Source organism: Coregonus lavaretus (assembly GCF_964263955.1).
Source record: "Coregonus lavaretus genome assembly, chromosome: 17".
Classification (NCBI taxonomy): Eukaryota; Metazoa; Chordata; class Actinopteri; order Salmoniformes; family Salmonidae; genus Coregonus; species Coregonus lavaretus.
Genome location: NC_140004.1, coordinates 24190058 through 24203237, shown reverse-complemented (window position 1 = coordinate 24203237; position 13180 = coordinate 24190058). Strand labels below are relative to the sequence as shown.

The 13180-nt window shown below is 41.3% G+C and overlaps 1 protein-coding gene across 1 annotated transcript in view; it reads left to right on the top strand.

Moving 5' to 3' along the window:
* Positions 1-240: 240 nt before the first annotated feature.
* LOC311145189 (putative E3 ubiquitin-protein ligase HECTD4) overlaps positions 241-13180 on the top strand; it is a 66982-nt gene continuing 54042 nt past the window's right edge. Inside the window, exon 1 of the mRNA XM_084181399.1 lies at positions 241-892. Coding sequence (XP_084037525.1) covers positions 746-892 — 147 coding nt within the window. The 5' untranslated portion in view covers positions 241-745. The remainder of the gene's footprint in view (positions 893-13180) is intronic.

Genomic DNA, 13180 nt, shown 5'->3' with positions numbered 1-13180 from the left:
TTGTTTTGAATATTGTGTCAGATTATCATAATGTATCTACATTGTCACCACAATCAGAAAAGGTACAAATGAAACCATGAGTATTAAACAAACCATGATGATACATACATACATTCAATCTCAGTATTGATAATAAATTCATATTTTTGCGGTTCAATTTGTTGACATGTTTATTGTAGGATAAGGCGCAATGTATGCTGGGAACAGTAACTGTTGGCCTAAGAAACATGGCGTCTCACAGACAGCTGTGGGGTTTCCGTTATCTGTCCGGCCACTAATAATCGGTTGTTGGACCATCATCGGAGCCGTTTTTTCCTGCATTCTTATCGTGTTTTGGTTGTGCTCAGGCTTCGTGTTCAGCTGGAGAAGGCAGTCAATTACTAAACTTTGATCTAAATATTACGGTTTAGCGACAGTGTCACGCCCACTCTGCTCTGTAAAGACAGTACGAACGGTCAATGGTACAGTTGGTAATGGTAGCTGAAGAGAGAACCTGCCCCACACAGTGCGATCAGCTGGCCGACCAATGTTCGCTAGCAAGCCTCGATAGTTGGCACCCGTAGCAGCAAAGTAGTACCCCAAAATATTTGTTAGTACTAGTTGCGTTGGCTAGCTTGCGGGATCGGACTAGGTCTGAGTTTGTCATCTGACTGACAGCATGTCTGTCGGGTAGTGTTGTTGTCATTTCGGATTGGATTTGTTTTAATGTTCGACCTCTCTGGCATTTTTCTTGGAGGAGAGAGAGATGGGCTCCGGGGCCGTGGATTCGTCCCAGTGGTTGTCAGTGAAGGAAGAGACTATTTTCCTTCACGATGGACTGATTCGGGTCACGGATCTGGCTGAACTGCCCAGTGAAATCGGTGTGTCTGAACAGGGGGACACTGAGCAGGAGGTTAGTACTGTTACTCTGCATCAACGGTTGCATTTCGAATATTTTCTTGGCAAAAGCTAACAGCGTAGCTAACGTTAGTTAACTTAGCTAGCTAAATTGTCAATCGCTAGCTACCTGCTCAACATTAACTTGTAGGGATTGCCAAGCAGCAAGTTATATAATTCCATATGAATAAAGTCACATTTATAGCAAGACATATTTTTTGCTAGTCATGTCCATGTGTAACGTTAGCCAACTAACGTTAGTTAGCTAAGGACGCCAACGTCGGCTTGACGAGCAGCAGGTCATGACATGCAGATAGCTAATCAATAGCAACGCGAACTAACTAAAGATAACATTGTCTGCTAACGTTGGCTAACTAGTTTTGAAGAGGTAGATAATGTTAGTTGCTATACGAATAACACTGCGTCGGCATGATGACTCACGACGTAGTTAGCTAGCTAGGGTAGCTTATTATCATGGCCTTTAAATCCCCACCCCTTTGTGGGAACCGTGTCCCCTCTGGCCCAGACATTGGGTGCTCTTGAGTGCTGGCTGGCTATTGTTGTATTCATCAGCTCACTTAAGTTTCACTTAAATTCTTCAAAGCACATTGGCATGGCACACAAACTGGACAAATACAATAGGAAACAGTAAATTCGGCATTCTTGAAAGCTCCTCAAGCCAGTAAGTAGCCAGGAGGTCTTGTTACAGTTCAGAGTTCAGCACAGTATGCTTCGTCATTGGCACACTTGACAGTATATTCAGTGCCTTCAGAAACTATTCACACACCTTGACTTTTTCCCCATTTTGTTGTGTTACAGCCTGATTACATTTAGATTTTGTGTCACTGGCCTACACACAATACCCCATAATGTCAGAGTGGAATTATGTTTTTAGAAACTTTAACAAATTAATAAAAATGAAAAGCTGAAATCTTGAGTCAATAAGTATTCAACCCCTTTGTTTATGGCAAGCCTAAATAAGTTCAGGAGTAAACATTTGCTTGAACACAGCCTGGGGTCGAACCCGGGTCTGTAGTGACGCTGCGATGCAGTGCCTTAGACCACTGCACCACTTAGTAGGCCTAGGGAGTTATTATAGGATAGAAAACAAAATAGAGCTAAGCGCAGGGAAAATCCTAGAGGAAAACCTGGTTCAGTCTGCTTTCCAACAGACACTGGGAGACAAATTCACCTTTCAGCAGGACAATAACCTAAAACACAAAGCCAAATATACACTGGAGTTAGTTACCAAGACAACATTGAATGTTCCTGAGTGGCCTAGTTACAGTTTTGACTTAAATCGGCTTGAAGATCTATGGCAAGACTTGAAAATGGCTGTCTAGCAATGATTAACAACCAACTTGACAGAGCTTGAAGAATTAAAAAAAATAACAATGTACAAATATTATACAATCCAGCTATTCGACTTACCCAGAAAGACTCATAGATGTAATCGTTGCCAAAGGTGATTAAAACATGTATTGACTCAGGAGTGTGAATACTTATGTATACTGAACAAAAATATAAACACAACATGTAAAGTGTTGGCCCCATGTTTTCATGAGATGAAATAAAAGATCCCAGATATTTCTCTCAGATTTTTGGCACAAATTTGTTTACACTCCTTTTTGAGAGCATTTCTCCTTTGCAAGATAATCCATCCACCTGACAGGTGTGGCATATCAAGAAGCTAATTAAACAGCATGCTCATTACACAGGTGCAGCTTGTGCGGGGACAATAAAAGGCCACTCTAAAATGTGCAGTTTTGTCACACAACACAATGCCGCAGATGTCTCAGGTTTTGAGGAAGCGTGCAATTGGAATGCTGCCTGCAGGAATGTCCACCACAGCTGTTGCCAGGGAATTGAATGTTAATTTCTCTACCATAAACCACCTCCAATGTCGTTTTAAAGATTATGGCATTACGTCCAACCGGCCTCACAACCGCAGACCACGTGTAAACCATGCCAGCCCAGGACCTCCACATCCGTCTTCTTCACCTGCGGGATCGTCTGAGACCGTCGTACACGTCGATCAAGAGCATCCCAAACATGCTCAATGGGTGAAATGTCTGAATATGCAGGCCATGGAAGAACTGGGACATTTTCAACTTCCAGGAATTGTATACAGATCCTTGCGACATGGGGCCGTGCATTATCATGCTGAAACATGAGGTGATGGTGAGCGATGAATGGCACGACAATGGGCCTCAGGATCTCTTCACGGTATCTCTATGCATTCAAATTGCCATCGATAAAATACTATTGTGATCATTGTCCGTAGCTTATGCCTGCCCATACCATAACCACACACCACCATGGGGCACTCTGTTCACAACGTTGACATCAGCAAACCGCTCACCCACACGACTCTATACTCATGGTCTGCGGTTGGGAGGCCAGTTGGACGTACTGCCAAATTCCCTAAAATGACGTTGGAGGCGTCTTATGGTAGAGAAATGAACATTCAATTATCTGGCAACAGCTCTGTTGGACATTCCTGCAGTCAGCATGCCAATTGCTCCCTCAACTTGAGACATCTGTGGCATTGTGTTGTGTGACAAAACTGCACATTTTAGAGTGGCCTTTTATTGTCCCCAGCACAAGGTGCAGTGGTGCACCTGTGTAATGGTCATGCTGTTTAATCAGCTTCTTGATATGCCACACCTGTCAGGTGGGTGGATTATCTTGGCAAAGGAGAAATGCTCACTAACTGGGATGAAATACAAATTTGTGCACAACATTTGAGAGAAATAAGCTTTTTGTACCTGAATATTTCTGGAATCTTTTATTTCAGCTCATGAAACATGGGACCAGCACTTTGCATGTTGTGTTTATATTTTGTTCGGTATATATTGTTTTGTTCACAAGCTAGGTTGTTTTTAAAAGTTTGAGTTTCAACTGCTAGGGAAGAGAAGACAATGCAGCTACTAGTCAGACTCTCGATCTCACAGGCACAAACATGACTCAAGTCGCGTTACCACGGTAACCTCCCGCCCTTAGAGGGGCAAGTGAACATTTTTGTCTCATCTGTGATATTATGGTTAAAAGACTCAGCTCACAAAATATGAAATTAAACAATATACCACATTACTACTTACAAGTAATACATGTATTGTTTTAGAAACATTACAAAGCATGCTCATCTGTTATTTTGTGGTTTTTTTGTGTAATTGTAGCGAAAAAAATAAATATTTTGGCTGGTAAGAAATCTGAGTGGCTGTTAGATTTGTAAATCTACCTTCCACAGTGGTTGGTGGACCAAACTGGCCTATCAGACCAAACTGGGCAACCGGGCGAGAAGGACCTTGGTCAGGGAGGTGACCAATGACCACTCTGACAGAACTACGGCACTTCACCAATCTGGGCTTTATGGGAGAGTGGCCAGACGGAAGCAACTCCTGAGAAAAAGGCACATGACGGCACACCTGGAGTGGGCATAAAGGCACGTGAAAGAGCATAAAGCTAAAGATTCTGTGGTCTGATGAGACCAAAATGTTACTATTTGGCCTGAATGCAAAGTGCTCTCTGAAGAAAACCAGGCACAGATTATCACCCGTCTAACACCATCCCTAACGTGAAGCATGGTGGTGGCAGCATCATGCTATGGGGATGCTTTTCAGCGGCAGGGACTTGGAGACTGGTAAAGATAGCGGGAACAATGAATGGAGCCAAATACAGGCAAATCCTTGATGAGAACCTGCTTCAGTGCAAATGACCTTAGACTGGGGGCGAAGGTTTACCTTCCAACAGGACAATGACCCAAGCATACAGCCAAAGCAACGCTGGAATGGCATCCCAGTCAAAGCCCAAACTTGAATCCCATTGAAAATCTGTGGAAAGACTTGAAGATTGCTGTTCACCGCCGCTCCCCATTTAATTTAACAGAGCTTGAGAAAATCTGCAAGGAAGAATTAGAGAAAATCCCCAAATCCAGATGCGTAAAAACTGATAGACATACCCAAGACGACTCAAAGCTGTAATCACCGCCAAAGGTGCTTCTACAAATTATTGACTCGGGTGTGTGAATATTTATGTAAATGAGATTTTTCTGTATTTCATTTTCAATAAATTTGCAAACATTTCTCAATGTTTTCACTTTGTCATTATAGGGTATTGTGTGTAGATTGGTGAGGGGGAAAAAATAAATGTAATCCATTTTGAATTCAGGCTGTAACACAACAAAATGTGGAATATGTCAATGGTATGAATTCTTTCTGAAGGCAGTAACTGCCACAATTCAATGGCCTGCTCACTAAGCCTTTTTTAATTATTCAATATTCACACACCCTCCTCACATGCAGTTTTATCTCTGAAAGTCAGATTACAATACTCATTCACATCAATAAAATGAAAGCTGGTACAACTCCAGTGTTCCTTTTTCATTTGGTTTATTTTGTGAGGGATTACCCCAAACCCAGTTATGAAGTCAGCCATTGTAATGATTTCAATACCCAGCCTCTTGTGTGGAAAGGAGAGGGAGCGTCCTCTGGTGTTTACACCTGTTACTCAACCGTAAACAGTGAAATATTGATTTATGCTAGCCTACTATGTGCTTCACTCTTAAAATTAGAACCGACAGAGGCCAACGGCCACTGAAGTTTGATTTTGTAAATTTTAAAAATCTGACCAAAAAATAAGCTATGTCCTGCTCCTTCCCTGACTTTACCTAAATATTTGTATTTTACACTGCTCATTTGTCAGAATTTTGAAATCACAAACAGAAAAGTATTTACCTGTTAGTTTTTTTCCCACCTATTCCCAACTTAACCCGCCAAAACGATGTGCTGTAGGACGTTGGTACCCAGCCAGGCGCACATGCGTCTCTCTCACTCCTCACTGAATGAATGACAAATGGATGAATGGGCGATTAATTGTGCATATTACTTCACAATCAAATTTAAATTAGGCCTAACTGAATGATGAGGGTGAAGAGGTTGATTTTAATTTAGAACCACAATAGTGTAATGATGAGTTTGTTATGCCTATTTATCAGCATTGGCGCTCATGTTAATAATTTGACCGTGTGCCTTACGTGTTGATACCGTTCTCTTTTATGTTTTACTTTGTAAAAAGAAGCTGTTACAGGACTGTTTTATTTACTGTAACTCTTACTAATCAAATGTATTGTAAGGGATGCGAAAACATGCAAAACAAATCCTTGACTCTATCCAAGTTGATGAGCAGGAAACAAATGATGCCAGTCAGCCTGCACAGCCGGCCCATCCAAACTACACAAACTATACCCAAACTATTTTCACACACAATATGAGTTAGCCTGTAGACAAGATTCAATTGACAATAATTTAATGACTGATAATATTAGGCCTATCAGTTGTCAAATTGTACATGAAGAAATTGTCGCATCTTGTAATTGAGAGATGCAGTGAAAGGAGCATCACTTTATCAAATCCTCCTTCAGTCACATGCAGGTAAAATATTTTGATTTCTATAGTATCAGAAAGAGCATATTCTGCAGTTTCTATGACACTTACCTTTATCAAATAACTCAAAATTCAAGAGGTGTAATTCTATTTCCAAATGTCACTTTTTGCAAGAATATCCATGCTGTCCATGCATTCAGCACATGACCACTCGTGCGGTAGCATTGCTCTGGCTACTAAGCAAAAACTAGTAACATAATACAATTAAAATATGCTATTCTGTTGTCAATGGATGAGTGGGCGATAGAAACCAGATAGAAACTGATAATGGTGCATGTGACTTCAATGAACTGAATGATATTGAGGAGGGTGAAGAGTTATTTGAATTTGATTGATCTGAATGATGAGGGTGAAGAGGATGATTGAATTTAGAACAATAGTGTAATGATGATGAAGAATTGTGGGCGGTCTAATTATTTTATTATGAAAGGCTGGAAATTGTATATAATTTATCCTCGGCGAATCAAATCAGACACTGAGTACAACACACAATGTGTGTAGTTCACAATGGCAAGACCAACCAAACTAATGGACGCACTGACAGCATTGCATATGCTGCAGCATTTAGATGAGTTGGAGTAGGATGGAGGATCGGATATTTCCCTTTTTTTGTAAGGGAAACAAAAATAAGCTATAGGCCTACGTTTTTTTCGAGGACTTTGTAGAATTATACGTAACATATCTGACTCGATCTAAACAAATAACTATATTTTTATATTGATATTTCTTCATTCAATTAATCCTTTACAATAGTTTATGCACTATTTATCAAGTGTTGGTGCTTATGTTCGCGCAACTTGCGGGTTGATGTGCATCTGATATGCTAAATGGGACACCCAGCAACGTTCTCTAGCGGGTACTTGTAGGCTGAAATGCCAGGCGGTTCTAGTGTTAAAAGGCCCTGTCCAGGTCAACCCTGACATCATGGCTCCAGACTAACATTCTCCCCTGGTGTCAATGGTGTCACTAACCTTTTCAGTTGGTGGGACCAGCCCATGATTTGGTGGCACCCAAAAAATAGTTTTGCAGCGTCACACAATATAATTAATTTCAGTCATCTTATAAAGTCATTCACAATACTTTAAGAAGTCTAATAGACTACTGAGATGGTATTCAATAAATAAGCTGTTACATCTAACATTTCCAAGCAGGAATGCTTTATTCAAAATATTTTGTTGTGCAAACTAATCCAGTGATTGTCATGAATTTTGGGTTGACAATTAGGTTAATTTAGTTATTTTACTGTCAAATTAGGGTCAGATTTGTTTGTTCAATAGACATGAATTTGCCTTCATCTTTATTTGCATTAATATTATATATAGACCTAATTCAATTGGTGCTAATTCACCACCTGAGGAAGTGAAAACTCAAAACACATTAGCTCGATCACTAACTCTAGAACACCTACTGCTAGTAGCCATGTATTAATCTAACAGTAAATGTAATGTCCCTAAATAAACTTTGCAATGAAGCCTAGTGCACGTGTGATGGACGATGCGCAATTTCGCACGTTCCTTATTTCAAAGCCATTTCAGATATCGTGATTGTAAAACAGTGTGCTTTGAGCTCAATAATGATTGAGAACAAGGACATTGGGGTTTGCTACTGTGGGTGCACAGATGGAGCGTGAGACAAGGAGGAGTGATGGTAGACCTAAACATAGACAAATAAAGGGGACAGAGATTGATAGATGGTAAGTGAGTAACAGACAGATGGCATGCTACAGATCGACACTGAGAATGAATTAACCTGAGAGGACTAGACTTCACTGCGTACATCTCCTGCTTCTGAAGTTTTCTTATTTTTTGTAAGGATGGAGCAATGACAGGGCGATGGAGCAATGACAGGGCGATGGAGCAGCTATGATAGCTAGCTCTAGACCTGTGCCCCAGGCGCAGTAGTGTGACATCTTGATTCTGCTGCTTCATAGTGGGACTGGATTAGCTCTGGGTCAAAGCAAAACCCTTATTGCCCATGCCACTCCTCAGAATAGCCCAGTACCATTGGTTCAATGGCAGTACAGGACAAGTATGTGTTGCTTGTCCTCTCTGCAGTGGAAGTATGGATGGAATGTAACCTGAGCATCTGCAGTGTGTCTCTGGTTATTGTACTGTCACCACCGTTCACCCTCCCCCTGCTCTCACTAACCTCATTCTTATGTGAGGAGGTAAACAGGGCTGCACGAGTTACTGTATGATGAGGTGGGGTTGTTGGGGTGGTCTGTGGACATTGTCATTCTCCTAACAGGAAGTGTAAGCATTAAAATGTGTGGTTCGGTTAAGTCCTCCAGCCTCTCCAAGCAGCTTCCTCTAGTCCCTCCGGAGGCCATCTACATGGGCCATTAGCCAGAGGAAATGCATTTAAGGACCCCCCCCCCCCCCCCCCCCCCCGAGGAAGTTGCCGCCACTATTTCAACGTTATTTCGTGTCCAAGAGATGAAATGCATGTTTAGGTTCTACCTCCAAAGAATAACAAAGGCTGCTTATACATATTTGCGAATTGGGTGTGGGAATTTCCATGTGGAGTTGATAAACATCGACAAATAGGGCAAAATTAGCCAGCTCGCTCTATAGCCTTGTTCACACTGCAGGCCTTAATGCTCAAATCAGTTTTGTTTTTCAAATCCGTTTTCGAATACTGACTGTCCAAACAGCAAGTTACAAGTGACCAAATCGGATTTGTGTGTGTCAGACAGCAGTGATTTGCTGACATGACTACGCTAGTTGTTATAGTAACGGCGGGTGTGTGCTGTGGTGTATGCTGCTTGGTGGTGCTCGTGCTTCCTATCCCTTAGAATATATGTAGTAAGCTAAGGGGACAACAATGCCTGCCATGGAGTTTCTCAGTTGCTTTGAATGTTCAAAATCATAGTGTAAGAACACTTTAAAGCCTCAAAGGATAAGATGATCCAACTTTCAAAACGACTCCTTTTTGGCTAACCACAGCAGTCACTTAGCTAGCTAGGTAGCTGTTTATCTTTCTAACACATTCACACATTTTGTTTGTAAACAGTAAACAAGCTAGTTAGCTACCACATGTTCTTGTCAAACTGTCGAGAGTATCTAGATGGAAACCACTGGCCTATCTTTGACTTCACCATCTATTGTTATCTCAAGTTTTGGCATCTTCCATAAATTGTGGCCCCGAATCCGTCATAGAAATAGTTAGAAAGAATAAGATGAAGCTCCGGTAATATGGATAACTATTGAAAGATAGGCTAGCTGATATACGTTTTTCTACATTGTATTGGACATGGTGCAACCTTTGGTAGGCTGCTGGCAGGCTTCGGCTGTGTTTACAGCAAAGCCAAGTCAGCCCGTGCTCATGGTTCTCACAGGGGAAGTGAAATGATAGGCTACAATTACTTGGCTCATGATCATGACATGTAACTATAAGAGCCTTGAATTTTCTTTCGCAGGTGCCTTTTCATTATCTGGATAAACACTTGTTGTTTCTAGCTAATGTTATACTAATCAAAGCAGTGGAGCGTGTAGTGAAGTGTTGTTCTCAACTGGTTTACCTGGTTAAATAAAGGTGAAAAAAAAAAAAAAAAAAGAAGCAAAACTTTAGTGGACAAAACCATTCATCTTGGGGTGAGTGGGGGACCGGGTTTGCAAAATGCTATCATATCAGGCAATTATACCATTTATAAAATGCTCAGAGATATTAATTTTTATATATATACTAAACCAAAAGTAAGTGAAAATATATCAATTATCCAATGGATTAGGATAATTTTCTGGTTAAAAAAAAGTTTTTATTTGCTCCATGGCTCAGGTGGCCAAGTGGACACAAGGCTGTTTGGCTCCTCACAGTCACGGAGATGAATAACTTTGCAGCTGTTTCTGATTAATAAACAATGCCATGCTGGTGGGTGGTAACATAAAAATAAAACCCAGCCCTGAAACGAAATGTAGGCAAAACATAATTTGTATGTCATATCATAGGAAAAGACACCGCTTTCACACAGATTTGCACGAATTGGGTAGTTTGGATTGGTCACAAGCCCAAATATATCATACTTTGACTAAAATGATGACTTATTTACTTAAATCGTTGTACAACATCATGGGTAAACTCTGGCCGTGGTCTTTCCGCTTGAAAAAGTGGATTTCTACTTTTGTGGGCGTTTTTAAGGCTACGTTTAAGGCTACGTTGGCTACGTTTCCCTATGTCATGTGACCTTATGGTCTAGTGTGGATCATTTAAGACCTGCCTCTATTTGGGCTAACGTAGCCAAACTCATGATTGATCAGGTCATCCTGCATCCCTCCAGCCCCATGGGTGCTTAGATGCTGGCTATTTATATCAGTATCATGGAGGAGAAGCCTTTCTGCAGAGCAAGGTGGAGAGGGTTGGCGCACAATCCCAGCCTCCAGTTAATGAATGTTACCGTAACGTTAGTCGTATATCTGAAATTGAATCAATAAAAAAGTGCCTGCTAAATGGTGTAATGGAGTCTTGGGCTACACACTGTAATCGATACCTGGCTGAAGTGCTGCCTAAGTGCAGATGATGCACAATTGTTATTTTTATCTCTGAAATAACCCCACAATCTAAATTTTTCATACCGCTTATTTAGGAAAATTATGTAGTGTTGTATTTGACTGTTTCTCTGGGTAAGAACATCTGCAACATGAATACAATTGTGATGTGAAATTACTGTAATACAACAAGGAGTAGTTTATTTCCACACTAATGCATTCTGATTCTTGAATGCATATCATTGGGTTTAAAGGGTCTAACCTCTTATTCCTCCCTCATATTCAATGTAGCTACACATTTAAACAGCACATTCATAACTTGACCAAGAAACCGAAGTTGAAATTGGGTTTCTATTTTAGGAACAAATCTTGCTTTTCAATGTCAGTCAGAAAGGATCTTGCTCAAAGCACTTTTTTATCGGTGCTGGATTATGTTGATATTGTCTATAAGCATGCCTCAGCAAGATGATGCAATGGACCTCTCTCTCTCCACCAGGAGGCTAAAGCACTGGTACACTTTTGTGTACAAAGCATTGATAGGGAAACTCCCTTTGTAACTCTGTTCCTTACTGACCAGATCAGTCACTCAATACAGTCTTCGTTCGCAGTCGCTGCTGTCCTTGTTTGTTCCTAAAGCTAGAACTGAGATGGGGAAACAATATTTTTCCCATAATGCCCCTTAAAGTTAAGGAAGTAAGTGTCCTTGCCTGTTTTGAAGACTCTGATTTGACGACACTGTTTTTGATAGCTGCAGTCGTTTCTAATCTTCAAATGTATCCATAACTTGTGACACTTTCTTTTCTGTGTATTTTGTATTTTTTTGTAAGATTTTATGTACACGCTGCTATTTCCCAATTTTGCCTTCTTGCCAGGTCGCCCTCGCAAAAGAGGTTTTTAACTTCAATGGGTCTTACCTTGTTAAATAAAGGTTGAATAAATAAAAATATTACTCTGCTGCTACTGTTTGTCTATCCTGTTGCCTAGTCACTTTACCCCTACCTATATGTACAATGACTTCAGAAAGTATTCATACCCCTTTACTTATTCCACATTTTGTTGTTACAGGCTGAATTCAAAATGGATGAAATCCTTTTTTTTCTCACCTATCTCCACACAATACCCCACAAGAACAAAGCAAAAACAGGTTTTTAGAAATATTTGCAAATGTATGTAAATGTTATATTTCCGTTCTTTTATTTTTTATAAGTATTCCGACCCTTTACTCAGTACTTTATTGAAGCACCTTTGGCAGCGATTACAGCCTCAAGTCTTCTTTGGTATGACGCTACAAGCTTGGCACACCTATATTTGGGGAGTTTCACCCATTCTTCTCTGCAGATCCTCTCAAGCTCTGTCAGGTTGGATGGGGAGCGTCGCTGCACAGCTATTTTCAGGTCTCTCCAGAGATGCTTTGGCTGAGCCACTCAAGGATATTCAGAGATTTGTCCCGAAGCCACTCCTGCGTTGTCTTGGCTGTGTGCTTAGGCTCGTTGTCCTGTTGGAAGGTGAACCTTCGCCCCAGTCTGAGCGCTCTGGAGCAGGTTTTCATCAAGGATATCTCTGTACTTTGCTCCGTTCATCATTCCCTCGATCCTGACTAGTCTCCCAGTAACTGCAGCTGAAACATTTTCTCACTGCATGATTCTGCCACCACCATGCTTCACCGTAGGGAGGGTGTCAGGTTTCCTCCAGACGTGATGCTTGGCATTCAGGCCAAAGAGTTCAAACTGGGTTTCATCAGACCAGAGAATCTTGTTTCTGATGGTCTGAGAGTCTTTAGGTGCCTTTTGGCAAACTCCAAGCGGGCTGTCATGCCTTTTACTGAGGAGTGGCTTCTGTCTGACCACTCTACCATAAAGGCCTGATTGGTGGAGTGCTGCAGAGATGGGTGTCCTTCTGGATGGTTCTCCCATCTCGACAGAGGGACTCTGGAGCTCTGTCAGAGTGACCATCTGGTTCTTGGTCACCTCTCTGACCAAGGCCCTTCTCCCGCGATTGCTCAGTTTGGCCGGGCGGCCAGCTCTAGGAAGAGTCTTGGTGGTTCCAAACTTCTTCCATTTAAGAATGATGGAGGCAAAAGTGTTCTTGGGGACCTTCAATGCTGCATAAATGTTTTGTTACCCTTCCCCAGATCTGTGCCCTGACACAATCCTGTCTCGGAGCTCTACGGACAATTCCTTCGACCTCATGGCTAGGTTTTTGCTCTGACATGCACTGTCAACTGTGGGACCTTTATATAGACAGGTGTGTGCCTTTCCAAATTTACATTTGACATTTTTAGTCATTTAGCAGATGCTCTTATCCAGAGCGAATTACAGTTAGTGAATACATATACAGTGAGGGAAAAAAGTATTTGATCCCCTGCTGATTTTGTAC